This window comes from Giraffa tippelskirchi, chromosome 8 (assembly GCF_054371585.1).
Source record: "Giraffa tippelskirchi isolate mGirTip1 chromosome 8, T2T-mGirTip1v1.2.pri, whole genome shotgun sequence".
NCBI classification, from domain to species: domain Eukaryota; kingdom Metazoa; phylum Chordata; class Mammalia; order Artiodactyla; family Giraffidae; genus Giraffa; species Giraffa tippelskirchi.
In genome coordinates, this window is record NC_137282.1 from 7,922,126 (window position 1) to 7,945,971 (window position 23,846).

The 23,846-nt window shown below is 45.7% G+C and overlaps 1 protein-coding gene and 1 long non-coding RNA gene across 3 annotated transcripts in view; one reads left to right on the plus strand and one right to left on the minus strand.

Moving 5' to 3' along the window:
- The window catches only part of SLC20A2 (solute carrier family 20 member 2), a 106,125-nt gene extending 87,873 nt beyond the window's left edge, over positions 1 to 18,252 (plus strand). For both annotated transcript variants that reach the window (XM_081519148.1, XM_081519147.1), the window contains exons 9-11: positions 6,609 to 6,794; positions 7,981 to 8,065; positions 16,765 to 18,252. In XM_081519148.1, the coding sequence (XP_081375274.1) occupies positions 6,609 to 6,794; positions 7,981 to 8,065; positions 16,765 to 16,929 (436 nt within the window). In that variant the 3' untranslated portion in view covers positions 16,930 to 18,252. The remainder of the gene's footprint in view (positions 1 to 6,608; positions 6,795 to 7,980; positions 8,066 to 16,764) is intronic.
- LOC145516984 (uncharacterized) overlaps positions 1 to 20,837 on the minus strand; it is a 29,673-nt gene extending 8,836 nt beyond the window's left edge. Inside the window, exon 1 of the long non-coding RNA XR_014061891.1 lies at positions 20,742 to 20,837. This is a non-coding gene — a long non-coding RNA (uncharacterized LOC145516984). The remainder of the gene's footprint in view (positions 1 to 20,741) is intronic.
- Between the last annotated feature and the right edge of the window lie 3,009 nt (positions 20,838 to 23,846).

Here is a 23,846-nt window from a genome sequence, read left to right on the forward strand (position 1 = left end):
GGAGAGTCTAGGCGGTGGCTGCTGCGGGTGCCCAGAGTGTAGAGCAGCTGCTTGCGGTTTGGAGGCTGATTTTCACGCTTTTGAGCAGGGATGTAGTCTGATGGAAGCAAGGTTTTAGAAATAACAGTGCAGCAGTGAAGAGGGGGCTTCTGTTTATTCAAGTGGGTATTAAGTTTGTACCAGGTTTCAGATCTGAACTACTTGAAACTTACTCCAGCCCTCCTCAGAACAGTCTTTTGTAGTCCTAAGTGAGAGAAAGTGAACGTGTCAGTCCGTCAGTCATGTCTGAAGCTTTGTGACCCCATGGACGGTAGCCCGCCAGGCTTCTCTATCCAGAGAATTCTCCAGGCCAGAATACTGGAATGGGTAGCCATTTTCTTTTTCCTAGGGATCTTCCTGACCCAGGGATCGAACCTGGGTCTCCTGCACTGCAGGCAGATTCTTTACTGTCTGAGCCACAGGGAAGCCTGCAGTTCTGAGTGATACCCCTCAGAGACCGGGAATCTGAAGCTCAGAAATGTAACTTTTGCCTAGGGCCACACAGTTAGAGAGAAGTCGACGCAGAAAGCCAGCTCTTTGTGACTCGGTGTCCAGAGTGTGGAGGGTGGGCTGGGATCCACAGGGGTCATTCAAAGCCTGTAGGGAGCTTGGGAGTTATCACTACATCCTAACAGCAAGCGAAAACCAAACAGACTGAAAAGTCAACAACTCTTCTTGGATCTCGAAGGGAGAGAACACAGGACACAACACACCACTGCCCCCATGGTCGGAGAGTCAGAGATGCAGGGAGTCCTGGAGGAGGCACTGAGGAGTGGGAGCTGTGGTGAGAACCATGGAATCCTGGACTGGAGCAGTGGGCCCTGGAGGCTCAGGGCGGACAAGTAGAGAGTTAAGGCTCCAGGGCACCCAGGGTAAGGGGACCCCGCTATCCAGGGGCCCTACCAGATCCTAACAGTGAGTGTCAGGGAAAAGGAATCCCTCCTGCTCTGGGGGGAAGGCAAGCAGCCACTAGACAGAACAGAGACCATGTGCTTAGCCAGGCTGCACTCAGGAGAAACCGGGTCACCAGAGCCCAGCCTGCAGGGGATTCTTGCACGCTAACTGACCTGGAAGGGGAAACACACTCCAGACTGCCCTGGCCTTCCCCTAGGGAGAAGGGAAACTCCCCAACTCCAGCCATCCTGTCTCACATAAGGAGGGGGGAAGATATTGAGAAACACTTGCCAAGTTCACAGCCCAGAGGCACAGTCTCAGTGAGAAACCAAGACCTCATCAAAGGGGTCATCAAAGAACCCACAGAAGGCTTCTCCATCCCCAGACCCACCACAGCACTAACAGCCTGTTGACAGCAGTTCCTGCTACCCAAGGCATCGTGTCTGGATATCAAGAAAAATTTCCAAGGCACACCAAAAGGCAAAAAGCACAACTGAAAGAGACAGAGCAAACAGCAGAACCGCTATGGCAGAGATGTTAGAATTATCAGACCAGGAAATTTTAAACAACTATGACTCATATGCTGAGGTATCTAATGGACAAAATAGGCATCCATTAGCTGGACAGGTAAGCAGAGAGATGAGAATCCTAAGAAAGAACCAAAAAGAAATACTGGAGATCAAAAACACTGTAATAGAAATGAAGAATGCAGGGGGCTTTCCTGGTGGCTCGGTTGCTTAGAATCCACCTGCCAATACAAGAGACATGGGTTTGATCCCTGGTCCAGGAAGATTTCACATGCCGTGAGGCAGCTGAGCCTGTTTGCCATAACTGTTGAGCCTGTGTTCTAGAGCCTGAGAGCTGCAACTGCTGAGCCCATGCTCTAGAGCCTGCGCTCCCAAAAAGAGAAACCACCACAGTAAGAAGCTCATGCATTGCAACTGGAGAGTAGCCCCTTCTGGCCACAACTAGAGAAAAGCCTTCAGAGCAACAAAGACCCAGCACAGCCAAAAATAAATAAATAAGTAAATAAAATTATCTTTAAAAAAATGATGAATGCCTTTGATGGGTTTATTAGTAGACTGGACACGGCTAAGGAAAGAATCTCTTAGCTTGAGGGTATGTCCATATAATCTCCAAAAGCAAAGAGAACAAAGATTGAAGAAATACAGAAAAGAATACTGAAGGACACTGGGGACAGTAAAAGGCATTACATAGTGAGAAGACCAGCAGGAGAAGACAGAAAGAAAGGAGCACACAAGATACATCTGACTGAGACACAGCAGTGACAGAATCTCTGTAAGCTAATGTCGGACATCAAACCACAGATCCCGGAGGCTCAGAGAACACCAAGCAGGACAGACGCTCAGAAAGTGCACCTCGGCGCATCGGATTTAAACTTCAAAAATCAAAGACACAGAAGTATCGATAGATACAGAGGAACAAAGATAAAAATTATATCTGACTTCCCCTCAACCCTGCAATCAAGAAGAGAGTGGAGTGAAATCGTTTCAGTCTTAAGGGAAAATCCCACCAAATCAGACTTGTGCACCCTGTGAAGTTCTTTAAAAGTGAAATGAAGTCTTCAAGAGAAATAAAGACCTTCTCAGACAAAGAAAAAATGAGGGAATTTGTTAAAAGCTGACCTGCCTTCTGGGAAATGTTCAAAGGAATTCTTTAGATAGAAGGAAAATAATATGCGTCAGAAACTCAGATCTATATAAAGTCAGGAAGAACATCAAAGAAAGGCTAAGTGAAGGTAAAAAAACAACAACGAATTTTTCTTTTTCTTGATCTAACAGATAAGACTTGCTCAGAACAATAATACCAACAATGTAGTCAATTATATGTTTATGTATATGTTGTATATACACATATTTAGTTTAATATATACAAACATCAACAAATTAAAAAAATAGAAATGATAGTGTCTGCTCTGAGGCCATAATTGAATTAAACTACATATGTGTGTATGTGTGCATGCACATGTGTGCACACTTACGTATGCTTGTGTTAAGCGAATGGGTGATAGCAATGATACAAGGGATGGGAGGGTGGAATTAGGGTTATTTTTTTATTTTAAGTTACCTACACTTAACTTACATGGTTTATATGGTAAAGAATCTGCCTGCAATGTAGGAGACCTGGGTTTGATCCCTGGATCAGGAAGATCCCCTGGCGAAGGGAATGGCAACCTACTCCAGTATTCTTGCCTGGACAAGAACGGACAGAAGATCCTTGCAGGCTATAATCCATGGGGTGGCAAAGAGTTGAACACAACTGAGCAACTAACACTTGCACACTTTCACACTATCAGTCAAGTAGTATGTTACTGCAAAGGGGGATTTGGATTAACCCTAGGTATATATGGCAAGCTCTAGGGCAACCATTTTAGAAAGTTAGCAAAAAAAGTATAGCCAATATGCTAAGAAGGGAGAGAAAATGGAATCATATGGAATGCTCAGTTAAAACAACAGAAGGGGGAAAAGAAGGCAGATGACAAAAATAGGAATAAAGAACAAGGACAACAGATAGAAAGCACTAACAGATATGGTGGATATTAATCCAGCTACACCAGTAATCAGTTTGAATGTCAGTGATCCAAATGCACCAATTAAAAGACACGAGATTATCAGAATGGATCAAAAAACACAGCTCAACTCACAGTTGTCTACCAGAAACCCACTTTAAAGGTAAAAACACTTAGGTTAAAAGTAAATGGGATTTAAAAAAGGAAAAAAAGTAAATGGAAGAAGGAAAGTATAGCATGCTAACACTAAAAGAAAGCAGAAGTAGCTGTGTTGATTTCAGACAGATGAGACATGGACAGATCCAGCAGCAAAAATCAATAAGGACCTATTTGAGTGAAACAGACCATCAATCAACTGTGTGTGAATCAATAACAAAAGATAACTGGAAAATCCCCAAATACATAGAGATTAGACAACACACTTCTAAGTAACACATGAAATGAAGAAATGCCAAGAGAAATGTTAAAATATGTTAAACTAAATGAAATTGAAAACACATCAAAATTTGTGGGAAGCAGCAAAAACAATGCTTAGGAGAAAGTTTATAGCATTGAGTTCATATATTAGGAAAGAAGAAAGATGTAAAATCAATAATTTAAGTTTCCAGCCTAGGAAATGAAGAGCAAATTATTAATTAATCCAAAGTAAACAGAAGTAAAGAAATAATAATTAGAGCTAAATAAATGAAATTAAAATCAGGAAATGAATGGAGAAAAATCAATGAACCTAAAAGCTGGATCTTTGAAAATGTTAATGATATTTATAGGCTTCTAGCCAGGCTAACTGAGAGAAAAGGAGAACACAAATTGCTGATACCAGAAAAGGAAGCGTGGACATCACTATAGATCTTATGGACGGTAACAAAAAAGTTAATAATACTATAAAGGCAATACTATGAATAATTTTATGTTTGCTAATTTGATAAGCTAGATAAAATGGACCAATTCTTGAAAGACAGAACCTGCCCAAACTCACACAAGAAGAAATAGACTATCCGATAGGCTTGTATCTATTAAGAAAATTAGGTCAATAATTAACAGTCTTTCAAATCAGAAAGCACCAGGCCCAGATGGGTTTACTGATGAATTCTACCAGGCTTCTAAGAAAGAAATTATACTTGTTTACAATCTCTTTCAGAGGACAGAAGCAAAAGGAATACTTCCTAACTCATGGTTCGGCCAGCATTAACCTAATACCACAACCAGACAAAGTCCTTATGAGAAAACTATAGACCAGCATTTCTCATGAAAGTGAAAAGTGAAAGTGAAGTCGGTCAGTTGTGTCCGATTCTTTGTGGCCCCATGGACTGTAGACTACCACACCCCTCTGTTCATGGGATTTTCCAGGCAAGAATACTGGAGTGGGTAGCCTTCCCCTTCTCCAGAGGATCTTCCCAGCCCAGGGATCGAACCCGGGTCTCCCGCATTGTAGGCAGACTCTTTACCGTCTGAGCCACCAGGGGCTCCTAAGGATACGCTAATGATGGATACATGTCAGTTTGTCTAAACCCATAGAACATATAACACCAAGAGTGAACCCTAATGTAAACTATGGACTTCGAATGATTCTGATGTGTCACTGTGGGTTCCTCAGTTGTAACAGATTTTCCACTCTGGTGGGGATCTTGTTGATGGGGAGACTTAAAGTCTTAAATAAAGTCTTACTTAAAAAAAAAAAAAAAGCTGTAGAATCCTCCCCCCCAAAAAAAGACAACGTGTGCTCGTCAAGAGCCTGAGTGACAGTCGTGGGTCTCGGGGAGGAATGAGCACCTGAGTAAATCCTAAACTCACATCCCAATTTGCTTCCTGCTAGTGACATGATTTTAGCATCAGTTTTCTCATCAGTAAAATAGGAGACCAATGCCTACTTTGCATGGTTGGCCTGAGAAATAGATATATGGTTTGTGGTTCCTTTGTGGGGAGGCTGACATGGTTGCCCCACACTGGTAGTTGATGTTAGTAGCTGTGCTGGCAATGATAATGGAAAGAAATAGAGAAAGAAAGGAAGGAAAAAAGAACTTGGTTTTTGTGTCCACTTCTTGTGATTTTTCAGTACTTTAAAAATAACAGATCTCACTGCCATGAAGATGGCTACTGTAAAAACAAAGTAACAAGTGTGGGCAAGGATGTGAGAAATTGGAACCCTTGTGCACTGTTGGTGGAAATGTAAAACGGTGTGCCCACTGTGGAAAACAGTCTGAAGGTTCCTCAAAAAATGGAGCAATTCCACCTCTGGGTATATACCCAAAAAGATGGAAAACAGGGCCTCAGAGACATTTGCACACCTATGTTCAAAGCAGCAACTGTTAACAATCAACAAGAGATAAAGGCAACCCAAGTGTCCAACAGATGAATGGATAAACAAGATATGATGTGTGTATGCACACACACACCCCCCAATGAGATATTCTTCCTAAAAAAGGAAGGGAGTTCTGTCACATGCTACAACGCCGATGAATCTTGAAGGCATTCTGATAAGTGAAATAAGCTGGTTGTGAAAAGACAAATAGACATGTGCTTGCACTTACGTGAGAGACCTCATAGAGTCAGTCAAATTCACAGAGACAGAGTAAAATGGTGGTTACTGGGGGTGGGGGAAAGGCAAAGAGAATTCTTCTTTAATGGGTATAGTGGTTCAGATTTTCATGATTAAAAACTTTCTGGAGGCCTGTTTAACAACAGTCTGACTATCTGTAACTGCTGAACTGCACAGTGGTGGTTGTTGCTCAGTTGCTAAGTCGTGTCCAGCTCCTTGCCCACATGGACTGCAGCACGCCAGGCTCCCCTGTCCTTCACTATTTCCCCGAGTTTGCTCCGATTCATGTCCACTGAGTCAGTGATGCCATCTAACCATCACATCCTCTGCCACTCTCTTCTCCTTTTGCCTTCAGTCTTTCCCAGCATCAGCGTCTTTTCCAGTGACACTTAAAAATAATCAGTGGTAAATTTTTTCTTTTAGCCATAACCAAAAAAAATGGCTATTTTTTAAAATCGTTATTATCACTTATAGATTACACAGGCAAACCACAAATGCGGTAAGATAGGCTGTTCTCAAGACTGAGAAGTCATTGAATGTTGTATACAGCATCATCTGTATGGACATCTGTACAATTTACTTGTGTGTTTTGCTTTTTTTTCCTCCTAGTAATGCCATCGGTCCCCTGGTGGCTCTGTGGCTGATTTATGAACAAGGTGTGGTCCTGCAAGAAGCGGCGACCCCCGTCTGGCTGCTGTTTTATGGAGGGGTTGGAATTTGTACGGGCCTCTGGGTGTGGGGGAGACGAGTGATCCAGACCATGGGGAAGGACCTCACCCCCATCACGCCGTCCAGGTGAGCGGGGGTGGGGGGGGCAGCCTCGGAGCGTGTGTGTCGATGGTCGATGTCCCCCCGCACAGCCTGTTCTGGGTGGGGGGCGGCCCCCCGAGGGGGGCGTCTCCGAGCACCATCACCCTCATGCTCTGCTCGGCCCCCACCCGCGGTGGCACTGAGATGGGGGAGAGGGATGGGGACGGAGGCAGACGCGGAAGAGAAGAGAAGAGAAGACGCGAATCCACCTGCAGCCCCTGCTCCCATCCCACTGGGGGTCCTACCGGCCTGAGGTCGGGAGACGAGTGGTAAAGGCGGGGCGGGGACTGCCTGTCCCAACACTCTCTGCTCACCGGCTCCACCTGCTGGCGGGAGGCCGCTGTCACCTGCTGCCCTTGGGGGTGATTGCCTACATCTTCCTGAGCTGCCTGGGCTCAGCGGGTGGGGTGGGGGCGTGCCCTGCCCTGGGTGGGGTCTGGAGCCTCCCACCTGGCTTCCTGTGGTCTTGCTTTGGAGATATTTAGAGATATTAGGGGTCAAATAAATCCACAAGGGAATTTTCCAAGTACAACTAAAATTCAGAACTACATATTGTAAGGGCTTCCCTCATAGCTCAGTTGGTTAAGAAACTGCCTGCAATGCAGGAGACCCGGGTTTGATGCCTGGGTCAGGAAGATCCATTGGAGAAGGGAATGGCAACCCACTCCAGTATTCTTGCCTGGAGAATCCTGTGGACAGAGGAACCTGGTGGGCTACAGTCCATGGGGTCGCAAGAGTTGGACACGACCCGACTTACCGACTCAACCACCACCACCACCTATTGTAAAAGATCTTCCCCTTGAAATTCATTCTTACAAAAGATTCTAGCATTGATTTGAAGAAAAACTAGTAATCTGAGCAAAAAGTCACTCCTTTATAATAATAAGCACACATTTTTGAAACAAGAGTGTGGTTTTCCCTGTGTCCACTTAGAAACGACGTGTTTACAGTTTTCCTTGCGGCAGGTATTCCTGGCCCAGCTCCTTCAGGTGAGGTTTCTGAAAACCCATCAGGGAGACAGGACTCGCTCATTGGGGCTGAACGCGGCCTCGCAGCGAGTGCTGTGTGATGTGGCTGCAATGTCCCGGCTCTGGTGCCATGCGGCCCAGTCCACCCAGAGGTTCTGGCGAGCCCCTGGCAGTGCCCTGACGGCCTCCTGTCTCCCCCACAGCGGCTTCACCATCGAGCTGGCCTCGGCCTTCACCGTGGTCATCGCCTCCAACATCGGGCTGCCAGTCAGCACCACGCATTGCAAGGTAGGCAGGCTGGCCGGGTCACCAGGGCGAGGTGGTGGGGGGTAGTCGGGGCGGCTCTGGGTGCGCAGTCAGGGATGGGAGAGTCATCTGGGGTCTCCCCGGGGGCATTTTCTTCTCAGCAGCCCCTCTGGGCCCTCCCCACCCTCCTTCCCTGTGTCCTGGTTCTCTCACTGGGGGTTTTGCGTTGAGATCCAGCGTCCATGAACCATGTTCTTAGGCCCTGGTAGGGCGGGGAGGAGCACATCACTCAGTCCCCCCCACCCCCTCCGAAGGGGCCCAGGAGTGGACAGGGGACAGACATAGGCACAAATCGCTCATGTAAGCATAATACATGGTTGTTTCAGTTCTTTTCTCTTCTGTATGGTGGTCAGAGCGACCCTTATTGCCTTCGAGTCAATTGCAGATGATATTCAGTTCAGTTCAGTCGCTCAGTCGTGTCCGACTCTTTGCGACCCCATGAATTGCAGCACGCCAGGCCTCTCTGTCCATCACCAACTCCCGGAGTCCACCCAAACCCATGTCCATCGAGTCGGTGATGCCATCCAACCATCTCATCCTCTGTCGTCCCCTTCTCCTCCTGCCCCCAATCCTACCTAGCATTAGGGTCTTTTCCAATGAGTCAACTCTTCGCATGAGGTGGCCAAAGTATTGGAGTTTCAGCTTCAACATCAGTCCTTCCAATGGCTCTAGAGCTCAGGGTGAGAGGGAATTCCTCCTCTGGTGCTGAGATGTTGGAGCTGCGAGGAGCCTTAAAGATGAAGAAAGAGGAACCAGGCTCTGGGAGTTATCCAAGGGAGCCCCAGGGTGGGCCAGGCTGGAACCCAAGTCTGCTAACCCAGGGCTGCCGAATACCTGGGGGAATTCTGAAATATCCCCAGGGGCCTCCTGTATACAAATATAGCCACTAACTTCAGCAAAACAGAGGCCCTTGCAGATTTTCCTAGGTTCAGTGACTCCTGTCATTCAAGAAAAACTCACCTGTCCTGCTCTGTGTGAGGTGCTGTTCTGGGCACCGAGGGACCACAGTGACCGTGACAGACACGGCCTCCCCACACACAGTCTCGAAGTCCCACCCATGTGTCTGCAAACAAGCACTGCTAAGTGTGAAAGGCTCACAAAAAAGAGTGAAATAATGCCATTTGTAGCAACATGGATGGACCTAGAGGTTATCATATTAAGTGAATTAAGTCAGACAAAAACAAATATATGATATCACTTATGCATTGAATCTAATTAACAATGATACAGATGAACTTATTTACAAAACAAAAACAGACTCACAGACATAGAAAACAAACTTATGGTTACCAAAGGGGTAAGGGAAAAGGAGGGATAAATTAAGAGTTTGGGATTAACAGATACACACTACTATATATATATAAAACAGATAAACAACAGGGACCTACTGCACAGGGAACTATGCTTAATATGTTATAATAACCTATAATGGACAAGAATCTGTATATATATATATATATATATATATATATAAAAAACTGAATCACTTTACTGCATACCTGAAGCTAACATAACATTGTCAATCAACTATAATTAAAATAAGTACAAATAGGATCACTAGCCTCTCTAGGTTTCAGTTATTTAATCTGGAAAATGAAAAGTCTACCTTAGATGACTTGTAATATAGATGCTGTCTGGTTCTCCTACTTCTCAGTAATTCTGTTGCTGTGAGAGCTTGCTGATGGACTAAATCTGGAAACACACTCAAAAAGTTGAAATGACGAGCAAAGAATACCACCTTATATCAACAAATGACCTCATCAATAGTGAAGCCATGGGACTCTGGGCCCTTTGTGATCCAAATGACACAACAACTAAAAATACAAGGCAAAAGCTGTTAGAACTCAGAAATTACTATGTCTAAGTCTGTGACGAAGAAGACAGAAGTACTTAGGAGTTAAAGAGTTTGAATACATTTATAGTAGCGTAATTGGGCTTCCCCGGTAACTCAGATGGTAAAGAATCTGCCTGAAATGCAGGAGAGACCTAGGTTCGATCCCTGAGTCAGGAAGAGCCCCTGGAAGAGGGCACAGCAACCTACTCCAGTGTTCTTACCTGGAGAATCCCATGGACAGAGGAGCCTGGCGGGCTACAGTCCATAGGGTTGCCAAGAGTTGGACGTGACTGAGCTACTTAGCACGCAAGCACACATGACAAATAAATATGAAAGAAAAAGTGGGGAGGGGGAGTGGAAAACCTGATCAGAACAGTAGGAAGAAATTAAGGAAGTTCTCCAAAAACAATTCTCACCTGAAAAGGCAAAAGGAGGAAAATGCTGCTGATTCCAGATCTAGATGGAGTCGCTGATTAATCTCTTCCATCTTAGAAGAGATAATTCTCACATTAAATGAACTTGCCATAATATAGGAGAAAATAAAACAGGAAGCCCTCCAATTTGTTCTATGAAACATATACTGAATAACCTAATACTGAAACCTGATTGAAAACATCACAAACAGTGAAAGCTGTATTTCCAGATGTATGTTGATTTAAAAAAAAGAAAAAAAAAACGTTAAGATGCTAATAAATGACATTCAACACTATTATAAAAGAACATTTCAACAGGACCACATTGACCTTCTGGGTTGTCAGAAAGTCAGCTCTGAACAGGACAGGTCTTATCTGCTGCTGATACCTACACGGGGCAGGCCCCTCACAGAGCTCGAGAAATGGGTGTTTACAGACGTCTTCAATATAATACGGTTCATCGACAGGGATGAACCTGTCGATGATGGATTAGAAAACAACATATGGTTGTCTGTTGAGATCCATTCCAAAAAGACATTTAATAAAATTCAGCATGGATTTCTAAGACATTCCTGGAATTCAGTAAAAATGACCAGGTTTGTGATAAAAAAAAATGCAAAAATTTAGAACTTTTGCCTGTCAGCAATAGCCAGTAAGAAAATGAGATAAAAACAAGAACTTCTCCATAGTTGTAACAAAAATAAAAGGTACTTCAGAAAAATCCTAATAAAGTGAGAGATGTACATGGAAAAAACACAAAGCTTTGCTCACAGGTCAAAGAAAACCTGAATATGAGACACACTGTGCCATTGGGTGGGAAACTAGGTTTTATAAAGATGTCAAACACAACCCCAACCACATTCTTACAACTTTACAAACCTAAGGCTACAGTTAATTTTGTGGGTTAAATTAGCAGGAATATAAAATGATCTATAGAGAAAAACAATGACGAGGGGACAGCCTGGCCAGATAGGAAGTCTGTTACAAGGAAACAAGAGGCAAGAGGGTGGGGAGAGGGCAGGTGTGCAGAGTTTCAGGTTGGGGTGACAAAAAAGTTATGCAGACGCATGGTGACGATGGTTGCCCTTCGGTTGTACACTTAAAAACTGTTAACATGACAGATTTTTGTGTTGTATATTTTACCACAATAATAAAACATTAGATACTTGTACAAAAAAGTAGATAGGCCAGAGACAGAACCTAGTATATATGAGCATGTAGTTTGAGGAAGGAAAATTTTGACCAGTAAGTGATGTTGGATAACTGGCTTTCCCCCTAGAGAAACAAAATTAGACCCACAGTTGTCAAAGTACGTGCTGTTACCTAATGGCTTAAATATTTTTAAACTACTTTAAGGTTTAGAATAAAATAGAACTTTAAAAAATTTAAAATAAATGAGAGTTATGGGCTTCCCTGGTGGCTCAGTGGTAAAGAATCCACCTGCCAATGCAGGAGACATGGGTTTGATCCCTGATGCAGGAAGATCTCACCTGCTACAGGGTAACTAAGCCCGTGCACCCCAGCTACGGAGCCCGTGCTCTAGAGCCCAGGAGCCACAACCACTGAGCCCACGGGCCGCACCTAGTGAAGCCCGCGTGCCCTAGAGCCCGTGCTTCTCCAACAAGAGGAGTGACCACAATGAGACGCTTGTGCGTCACAACTAGAAAGTAGGCCCCACTCGCCGCAACTAGAGAAAAGCCCGCACAGCAACAAAGACCCAGCACGGCCAAAAATAAGTGTTTGTAAATAAATGAATGAGAGTTAAATATCAAATATTCAAGCTAAAGATCAATCACAGAAGAAAAGTATAGCATATTTTAGTGCATGAAATCAGAAATTTAAAAGTGAAAGCAAAAATACTGGCTTGAGAAAATGTTTGCATTAAATATCAGTTAATATTTATTTAAACACCACATAAACAAATGAGATCTCAAACGACCCGGATAAGCACGATGTGTAGTCTCTCCGAGCCAGACATCCTGCAGTGAGAAGTCCAGGGGGCCTTGGGAAGCACGGCTGCCAGTGGGGCTAGTGGAGGTGATGCAATTCCAGCAGAGCCATTTCACCTCCTGAAAGACGACGCTATTCAAGGGCCGCACTGAACATGTCAGCACGTTTGGAAAACCCAGCAGTGGCCTCGGGACTGGAAAAGGTCAATCCTCATCCCAGTTCCCAGCAAAGGCAGCACGAAGGAATGTTCAGACCACCGGACAGTCGCCCTCCTCTCTGCGCTAGTACCGTATGTGCAAAACCCTCCAAGCCAGGCTTCAGCATTACGTGAACTGAGCGCCTCCGGATGTTCAAGCTGCGTTTGGAACAGGCAGAGGAACCAGACGTCAGGCTGCCAACACTCGCTGGATCATAGAGAAGACACTCCAGAAAAACATCTACCTCTGTTTCACGGACTACACTAAAGCCTTTGACTGTGGGGATCATAACAAACTGGGGAAACAGCTGGAGAGATGGGAATAGCAGACCGTCTTAGCTGTCTCCTGAGAAACCTGCACGCGGGTCAAGAAGCGACACTGAGAACCCTGTGGGGAACAACTGACTGGTCCAGGATTGAGAAAGGACTACAACAAGGCTGTTTACTGTCACCCTGTTTATATAACTTATGTACAGAGCACATCATGTGAAACACCTGGCTGGATGACTTACCAGCTGGAATCAAGATTGTTGGGAGGAATGTCAACAACCTCAGATATGCAGATGATGCCACTCTAATGGCAGACAGTGAAGAACCAAAGAGTCTCGTGAGGGTAAAGGAGCAGAGTGAAAAACCCAGCTTAAAACTCAATATTAAAAAAACTAAGATCGTGGCATCTGGTTCCATCACTTCATTGCAAATAGATGGGGAAACAATGGAAACAGTAAGAGACTTTATTTGGGGGGCTCCAAAATCACTGCGGATGGTGACTGCAGCCATGAAATTAGAAGACCACGGCTTCTTGGCAGGAAAGCTATGACAAACCTAGACAGTCTGTTAAAAAGCAGAGGCATTACTTTGCCGACAAAGGTCCGTATAGTCAAGCTATGGTCTTTCTAGTAGTCATGTATGGATGTGAGAGCTGGACAATAAAGAAGGCAGAGCACTGAAGAATTGATGCTTTCAAACTGTGGTGCTGGAGAAGACTCTGGAGAGTCCCTTGGACTGCACGGAGATAAAACCAGTCAGTCCTAAAGGAAGTCAACCCTCAATACTCTTTGGAAGGACTGATGCTGATGCTGAAGCTTCTGTACTCTGGCCACCTGATGTGAAGAGCTGACTCACTGGAAAAGACCCTGATGCTGAAAGATTGAGGCAGGAGAAGGGGGCAAGAGAGGATGAGATGGGTGGATGGCATCACCAATGCAGTGGACATGCACTTGGGCAAACTTTGGGAGATGGTGAGGGACAGTGAAGCCTGGCACGGTGCAGTCCCTGGGGTTCTCGAAGAGTTGGACACAAGGACTGAGCAACAACAAAACAGACACATTCAGACTCCAATATGTAAATGGGTAAAACACAGGAAGAGACTTTATGTTATCAGGTGTTATTTTAACTGTTTAATATAATTGATGTAAAATACTGTAGTTTTAGGTGTACAACATAGTAATTCAATATTTTTATAGAGGATACCCCAAAGTTATTATAAAATATTGATTATATTCCCCATGCTATATATTACATCCTTGTAACTAGTGATTTGTACCTTTTAGCCCTCTTCACCTGTCTTCCTCCCCTCCGGTTACCACTAATTTGTTCTCTGATTCTGTGAGTCTCTTTTTTATTATACTTATCTTGTTAGGTTCCATGTATAAGTAAAAACATACAAAATTTGGATCTCTTATTTCACAAAGAATAATACCCTCCAGGTTCATCTATCTTGTTGCAAATGGCAGCATTTCATTCTTTTTTATGGCTGAGTAGTATTCCTGTGTGTGTGTGTGTGTATGTGTGTGTGTGTGTGTGTGTGTGTGTGTATACCACTTCTCCTTTATCCATTTATCTATTGATAGACACATAGGTTGCTTCCATATCTTTGTTATTGTATGTAAATAATGTTGGGGTGCACATATGTTTTCAAACTAGTGTTTTCATTTTCTTTCGATAAATACCCATGAGCAGAATTGCTGGATCATATAGTAGTTTGTATTTCCAAATTTTTATGGACCCTCCATACTGTTTTCCACAGTGGCTACACCAGTTTACATTTCCTCCAGCAGTGTACTGGAGTTCCCTTTTCTCCACACCCTGGCCAGCATTTGTTATCTGTGGTCTTTTTGATGATAGCCATTCTGACAGGTGATGGCTCATTGTGATTTTGATTTGTATTTCCTGGATGATTAGTGATGTTGAGCAGCTTTTCATGTGCCTGCTGGCCATCTGTATGTCTGTTTGAGAAAAATGCCTATTTAGGTCTCCTGCCTATATTTTAATCAGGTTGCTTCTTTTTTATATTGGGTTGTATGAACTGTCGCCCTCTTCTCTCCTGCCCTCAAGCTTTCCCCGCATCAGGGTCTTTTCCAGTATTAATCCTGACATTGTTTCTAATAGGGAAAAATTGGAGGGAAATTGGAAATGTTTAAATAAATTAAAGTACATCCACCTAAAGGGTGTACCATTTTTTATGATGGTCATAAAGGTGCGAGCACTATGGGAAAACGCTTATTTTCTTAAAGAAAGGAAACAGTAGTGTTCCCTGTTGTTTACAAATATAGGTATATTTATTAAAATATAAAGGAATACACAAACGTGACAATAGCGATGTTTTGGGGTAACTAATAGTGGCCATCTGATAACTTTGGCCACTTGATGTGAAGAGCCTACTCACTGGAAAAGACTGATGCTGGGAAAGACTGAAAGCAAAAGGAGGAGAGGGCAGCAGAGGATGAGATGGTTAGATAGCATCACCGACTCAATGGACCTGAATTTGAGCAAACTCCAAGAGATAGTGAAGGGCAGGGAAGCCTGGCGCACTGCAGTCCATGGGGTTGCAGAGAGTCAGACACAATTTAGCTACTGAACAACAATTAATAGTGGGTAATTGTCCACTCCTCCTATTACATAAACTTGCCATCATATATTTTCTGCTTTTAAGAAAAGTGTTTTAAGAAAGAGCGTGGATAACCTTAAAGTTTGAGTATGTTCCCTTATGTGTGAGGTAATCCAGCCTAGCTGAAGAGGGACTGTAACAAGGAGAGTCTCATCTCAGAAGCCAGTGTTAGCAGGCTTACTGTATTTGAGGACCAGTAGGACCTAGCTAGTCTTTGTGCAGCAGAAAAGTCTCGATTGTCTCCTGTGTGCTAGAAACTGGTTTTAGACAAAGGATTTACATAGAATGATCATCTAATGCTCCTTAGATGGGTTGTTAGTTGCTACCTGGAGGTGGTACAGAACTGCTAGTTAATCACAGCTTGGGTTGACAAAATGTCGGATTAACTTCCTTAAATATGCTGCTGGGTTTGCTGTTCCAGTTTGCTTCCATAAACAAGTAAGTGTTTGATTTTATTTTTTCGGCTGACCTCGGAATACACCCTGGTTGCTCTTTGGACCTCACTGGCCCCTGCTGACTCTGAAATGATTCTGGGTCAGTGGAGACAAAGCCTGTTTTATGGAGATGTTCAGGGGCCCCTCCCGGGAGCCAAGGGCACCCTTGTGACGTCTCTGAGCTTCATCAGAGCTTGATTGAGGTGTGAGATATTAGGCTTTATATTTTCTCATGATTTCCATTTTTAGATACTTAAAGTGCATTTTTTCCTTTGTAAATTTCATAAAATGAACTGCGAGTGTACAGAGAAATATTGAATCCATGTTAACATCCTGATTTTCAAGTATCTCTATTATTTGTGAAACGATTGACATTTTAGAACCAATAATATTTGTGTCCCATTTAGTTAATTTTTTATCAGTAAAGTACAAGGACTGCAAAGCAGTTGGAGAAAATGTTTACAATCAAGAGTCCTCAGTTCTCATCCTCAACCTGCTACGACTTAAAAATCTTCTCCTACCCCCTGCACCCTCTGGAAGCGTTTTATCTTCCACAAACTGAGCCACATGGATTAGATCTTTGCAAAGATCTCCAGCTCCGACATTTTATGATGCTTTTATTCTAGGAGAAGGGTACCGTACTGCCATTTCATTGTGAACTTCTAGTAGGTTCACCAGTGTAATCAAGTCTCCTGCCTGGGGCATATTTCAAGTAAGGGCCATCACAGCTGGCTGATAAACTGCAGGGAGAATAGAAAACATTTACTCGGCTAGGCTTCCATTCAAATGGAGCAGAATACACGTGGGGGTGCCTCAGAACTGTATTCTGAACAGAGTAATCCTAAAATAATGACAGCTAAAATCTAGGAAGTGTTTTTAAAAGCCTCTCATCAGACTTAGGGGACAGAATGATCCTGCACCACTGGCTGAACGCAGGCTGCGTCTCCCCTGCTCGCTCCTCCAGGTGGGCTCGGTGGTGGCCGTCGGCTGGATCCGCTCGCGGAAGGCCGTGGACTGGCGCCTCTTCCGCAACATCTTCGTGGCCTGGTTCGTGACGGTGCCCGTGGCTGGGCTGTTCAGTGCTGCTGTCATGGCTCTCCTCATGTACGGGATCCTTCCGTTTGTGTGATCGCTCCTTGGCGGCCAGCAAACGAGGGACGGGCCGGGGTGTGTGGGGGTGGTGTGGGCTCACACCCACATGCACACGCCGTGCCCACGCGCGCCCGTCCCCCGCCAGCGCCTCCATGCCCCTCTCAGACGTTCCCGACCACACTGTCCACCTAGGTGTAGTCATCGTCCAGAGCTAACTTAACTACTGTACATAATACTGTGCGTTCAGCTGGTATCGTGGCGACATAACATGGTGCGGTTCCTTATAGATTAAATATATTGTATACATAGAATAATGGCTAGTATTATTTCAGACATGCTCGAGATGGGAGTGGAACTACCTGCCTAGATTTCAATAATCAACAAATCTCTGTACATACCGATTTCAGCGGCAGATTTTAAGAACCTTTTAAAAGGAAAGTGTAGATTGGAAGACGGTGTTTTTTCCCATTTAATATACTGCAACGTAAGTGAGACACAGGATGGAGGCGGCCCATTTGGGGAGGTGTACGTGTGTCCACGTGCTGTTGACTCATACTGGAACAGGAGTTCACAAGTGCTTTCACTGAAGAATTTGTTCATATACTGTGTATTGATTATGTAATATATCATGAATTGCTTCTGTAAATACTTAAAACTGTAATTTTTTAATGGTGTGCTTCCCTTATACTTTTTTGATCAGAGAATTTTGGAAAGTACCAAAGAAGCAGTGGAATAGCTTGCCAGTATTATATTTTCATACTGTTTGTGTCCTCCCACCCCTTTCGCACTAATCCCAACATGAACCTGGGATGTGGCGAGATCACCACCTGGAGCCAGGTGTGTGCTGAGATACCAGCCCCCACCACGGGCACGCCCCACTTCCGGTCCCCCCAACAACACAGCCCCCACTGCTGCCCGTGCCAGATCCTGGCCCCTCGATGTTGTCAGTGCAGAGGCTGTACGGACGCGAGGACGCATGATCAAGCTCTACGTGTCAAGTCCAGTTTAAACTCCCGCCCCTCCTCCCCCACAGCCTGAAGAACGGGACTCTGACCTCAGTCGTGAGGCCCGGGCTTTGGCCTAGAAATTCAGGAGTGGGGAGGGCTGACCTGTTAGACAATACACTGGACTTGAGGACTCCCTGGAGGCCTTCCCAGGGCGGAGCATCGTGGTGCTCTGCTGTGGTCCCCACTGGAGTCTTCTCTGTTTTGACAGCGGGAGGAAGTACGACTAATGCAAGAGCCTGAAACTGTGGAAATGCTGCTAAAACTTTTATATTGACAAATACTTTCTCGGTACTTCATTGTGATTTTTCATTAATCAACCATATTAAATTTATAATAAAAAATGCCCCTCAAAACTTTGCCTCTGAGGTCTTTTTCTAAATACGTGTTTTTTCTTACTGAGTTTCCACAAAAATAAAAGCTATCATTTGTTTGCGTCTATTTTTCAAATACCTTTTTTTCCCCTCTTATTTTACTACTGTTAACCTGTTTGTGCCCAAAATACAAGAGGAAAGAATGGCCCACTACCCAGCCATGCATTCACACACGTTGAGCCTTCAGTGATGAGCCGCCTGCCAAGAGAGCTGGTCCCTGATGGACCTCTGTTACACTCTGCTCAATCTTCTCACTTCATACTTTTTTTTTTAAGGAATTTTTCTAAAATTGTTATTTCTTTATGTTTGGTTACACCGGGTCTTTGTTGCTGCACGCAGGCTTTCTCTAGTTGCGGCGAGCAACTAGACTGAACCAGTGTCCCCTGGGTTGGCAGGTGGGTTCCTAACCACTGGACCACCAGGGAAGCCCTCTGGTTCACTCTTAAATCAGCCACCAGCAGCGTTGGGGCCGCGACTCGCACATCTAGGGCTGAGGACCCAGCCAGGGCCCACGTCCTGTCTCCCTTCTTGGCTTGAGCAGCCAAGAACACAACAAGAACACAGCTCCCTGGAGCCTCAGGACCTTCAGAAGGAAACGTCCAGCCTCTGTGGCAGAAGCCATGCTGTCGCCTTCTGGAGCCGGGAAGGTAGGAGAGGAGGAGGGCTGGCCAGGTGGAAACAGTTCTTCCTCTCCACAAAGAGACTTGCCTGACCTGATTTTTAAATGGTACTTCAGGCCTTTCATGGCCCTGCTTTTGATAAAACTATAAAGGAAGTTCTGCTTCCTCCTAAACTTTGTAAGAAAAATAACAGCGCAACACAGTGTCAGGCTGCAAGCTGTGTTCTGGCAAAAGGGCAAAAGGGCTGCTGTCTCAGTCTTGTAGCCAGGGTGGCAGAGGCCCTGGTGCAAGCAAGACAAACATCACAACCACACAGGGCCCTGCAAGAGAATCGTTTCAGATGTAGACACACAGGCTGAAAGGACAGAGAAAGGCACTCTGTACAAATGGAAACAGAAAGCTGGGAAAGCAATACTCGTTATCAGTCAAAATAGAATTCAAAGACTAACAAAAAGACAAGGACATGATGTAATTATCAAGGGATTAATCCAAGATCAATTCAAAAAGAGGTAACAACTGTATATGTGCCCAACATAGAAGCACCTCAATCCATAGTGCAAAGATTAACAGACATAATGGGAGGAATTAACAGAGTATCAGGAAGGGACTTGAGCACCTCACTAACATCAGTGGGTGGACAGAAAATCAACCCAGAAACACTGGCTTTCAGTCTGTGCATTGCTGTTTATATATATATATAATATTCTATCCCCAAAGGGCAGAATACACATTATTTTCAATGGCACAAGTAACAATCTCCAGGATAGATCACAAGCTAGGCCACAAATCAATTCCCAGTAAATTTAAGAAAACTGAAGTCCTGTCAAGCCTCTTTTCCAGCCACTGCACTGAGACTGCCAGCGACTCAACAGCGTGCAGAGACAAGCCTTGCCCACTGCCCCTTCCCCCTGCCTCCCAGTTACCTAACTGGGATGGCCTCCCCTTCCCACAAGGGCAGAGGAGGGACCCTCCCAAGGGAAAGGGATGCTGATAGTCTTTCCTTGGAGTTAATCAGCCTCTTCCTCTAAAAATGCACACACTTCTCAGACCAGGGACCCTCCTGCGTCCCTGACATCTTACTGTGCTGAGGCTTTGTCACCAGATGCTCGGTGTTGCAGAGACAGGGGCGTGGAGCTCTGAGGAGCGCCTGGGGATGCAGCCTCCCAGCCCGGCCTCCCATCTCTCTTCAGGGCAGAGCCTGCACGCAGCACAGGCTGTAGACCATCAGCAGAGCCAGAGCAGGATGCATTTGCTAGTCATTTCCCAAGGGCAGCAATCTAGAGGTTAAACCGAATTCTGAATGTCGATTCCAGGGGCAGTACTAAGATGGCTGAGGAATAGGATGGGAAGACCACTTCCCCCCCACAAATTCATTGAAAGAACATTTGAATGCCGAGCAAATTCCACAAAACAACTTCTAAATGCTGGCAGAGGAGATCAGGCACCCAGAAGGGCTCCTCTTCAAAAGGAGATGGAGACATCTTGAGGCTACTCTAAGAATAAGACAGAAAACCAGAGGCAGGAGGCTTAAGTCCAAAACCTGAGAACACCAGAGAACTCCTGACTCCAGGGAACATTGATGGATAAGAGCTCATCAAAAGCCTCCATACCTACACTGAAACCAAGCACCACTCAAGAGCCAACAAGTTCCAGGGCAAGACATATCACGCTAATTCTCCAGCAACACAGGAACATAGCCCTGAGCTATGTATATTGATATACAGGCTGCCCAAAGTCACACCAAACCCACAGACATCTCAAAACTCACTACTGTATGTAGATTCCAAACTGTGAGTTGGGAGGTTATTGGGAAAGGGAGGAAGGGAGTCAAAAGGAACAAGACAGACTGACCTCCAGGGCAGAAGACCTGGACCCCACAGCCAGGCTGGCACCTTCCACTGGCAGACAACAGTGGCACCCAGTGGTGTCAAATGTAGTTGCAATCATGACCATCTTTCCAGAACCTTTTTAAATTGCAGCAGTGAAGTCACCTCACAGTGTGTTCATTATATCATAATTCAAAGAGCTGTCAGAAAGGTCAGGAGTTATCTGTGCCACTTTGATGTCCAGAGGTAACTGAGTACCTGCCAGAGGAGAACCTCAATCTGGATGCAGAAACCCCAAACCAGGCCCACCATTTACTCAGGCCCACGTTCACAGTGTAAACGTCCACTATGTGCCCATCATGTGCCAAGTGCTGGCCTGGCCACCAGACACAAGAAGACAGGCTTCTTGGAGCTCATCCTTGGGGGAGGTGGGTGAGCAAACTGCCAACACAATGGTGTGACTGCCCCACCGTGGGAGTGTGCCCAGAAGGCAGGAGCCGGGGGTGGGGGGGGGCTTTCACAGAAGAGGCAGAACGTTGGCAGAGACACCAAGAGCACAGTGACGGTGACAGCACTGGCTCCCTTGGAAGACGCTGTTTCAGAGCCTGCAGAACAGCTGAGAAGCACCTCTGATAGGCTGCTCGCAGGAAAGGTCTGCAGGTGGTCAGCCACCCACTGAAGGCCAAACAAGCCGGCTGGAGAGTGAGGCTCCAGGGGCGAGACTGAGGATGCCAGCAGGGTCAAGAATGAATCAGTGTTAAAAAGGAAGATCAAATAATGGCGAGGCCACAGGAGTTATAAGGCTAACGGGCCGGGGGTGGGGAAGGAGAGGAGGGGGACCTGGGGAGTGGAGGGGAGGTGCTGAGGGTCATTTTACGGGGGACAGCAGAGCTGGTGAGCATCTCCCCACCGCACTGGGGAGGCTTCCTCTGCTGGGCGACTGCACTGCAGACGCCTGCAGTCACCATGAGGGGCCAGCACAGGGCCTGGCACGGAAGCTCAAATGTGCTCTCCTTTCTGCTATGACCGTTGTGACGAGGGTACTTAGATCACAGCCCAGCAGCAGAACAATCCAACGAAACTGCGGAATAAAGGCTGAACTCCACATCCTTCTGTTCATGTCTGCGTTACCGTATCAACACAAAGACTGGGTCTTCGGCTCTACAGGAAGAAATCACTTACAAGGGAGAACACAAGGAAGGGAAAAACACCGAACTGCAGCAACCTTCCCCCCTAGCTCAGGCCGTAAATACAACTACCCTCGTCAGACAAGTTAATGAAGTGCATGAAGGGGCATCTTGCCAGCGGTTTTCTGCGTCTCCTCAGGCCCCCAGCATTTCCATCCCCTGCCCTTGCCACCACCTGGCTGAAGAGACGCCCACAGTGACACCCCCTAACCCCAGGAACCACCAGGGCGGCCCAGCCAGCCCAGCTCAGCATCCCATCCACGGTCAGGTTGCACCGAGTTCTCCCAGAAAGACACAGGCGTTCACTACACAGAATGAATCGTCGTCTATCCCCTCATCCCGTCTCCTTTTCTGTTATACTTAATCTCCTGTGAGGGTGGTTCAACCCACAGAGACAATGAGAAAATAAAAGTGTAGCGTGTGGCTGGCATCCCACATGTTTTCTGACATAAGAAGTGGTGGCTGGAATCTGGATTCTCGTAGAGAGAACCTCTGGTGCTGGCAGGGAAACACCTTGCAACACTGACATTCTCCAAAAGCAGCTGTGTCCAGTTGTTCTCAAGATGACTGTCTTGGAAAGTGAGGAATCTGAACAGGCCAATCAGAGAATTATAAATATCAGTGAACACGAAAACAACTCCATCTCGTTGGCCATTAGGGAAATACTGTTAAGACATTTTTTCTCTAAAAGTGGTGAAAATCTTTAAGTCTGTTACCATTCAACATTTTTGCAGATGCAGGGAAACAGGCACCCTGCACCACCATTGGCAGAAACACAGGTTGGTATCGAGTTTCTCAAGGGTGACTTTGTATTACTTATCAAATGTGCACAGTACCCACGACTCAGCACCTGACTGCGAGACACTGACCCTGTGGGCTTGCACTAATACAGCAGCCACTACTGTGCATGTGGCGGTGCCATTTTTATAAAGAAACAGAATGAAAGGCAGCCCTTCCACTGACCTCCTTCCATTTCAAGTGCTCAGCAGCCACGCGTGGCGAGTGGCTGCCGAATGGGACCGTGTGGACATAACACCACCTTCATCACCACAGAAGGCTCTCCTGGGCGGTGCGCCACGGGGACACTCATGGAGTGGACAGAGATACTCAGTGCAGCCCTGTCTGTACAGCAAACTGAATACAGGAAAGAGGGGAGTAAAGAAACGCCACATTGATTCAAAAGTATAAAAATGAAAAATATGAGGCATATGTCTACAGATAGAAAACTGCTTTGTTAACTTGAAAAGTATGCTGCAAGACAAGATTTGCATTTTAACATTTTATAAAGAGATACTTATGTAATCACTGAAGACACTGAAAAGTATCTACAAGGATGTATATCAAACTGTTAGTGACAGTGGAAGAGGGACTGGAGAGAGGAATGGCAGTTTTCACTTTGACTTACAACTACACTGGCTGAATCTGCTACAACCAGCACATATTGTTAACATGTTTTTTTTCCAGTTCTACTTTTAGAAAGACAGTTTACCAGTAAGCCCTGAAGATATCACAGTCTCCTCATTCCTCTTCTGAACCACCATTTCCATCCTCTGCGCATCATTTTTCTAGATCAAAAGCCTTGTCCCGAGACCCAGGGAGCCTCGGGTGCACCCCCTGCTCCAGCCTCTCCCTGGCAGCATTTCCCCCGCTGCCCCCTTTCCGCCCACTCACACTCTCGCTCCTCCCGCGCGACTTTACAGAACTACCAGTAGGACAAACTCTCTCACTGCAATGGGCAGCGAGGAGCCCAGCAGATGTGCCCCTGCCCCGCAGGACGAGACTCGGGCTGACCCAGAGCAGCAGCAGCAGGGAGGCCGACAGAAGTGGCGGCAACGGGCAGGAGCACAGCCACGTTCAGGCCAGAGCCCGCCTACGAGAGCGCCCCTCACAGCAGAGTCAGTCACACCAAACACAAGCACCCGGCACCGGCCAAGTCAAGTCAG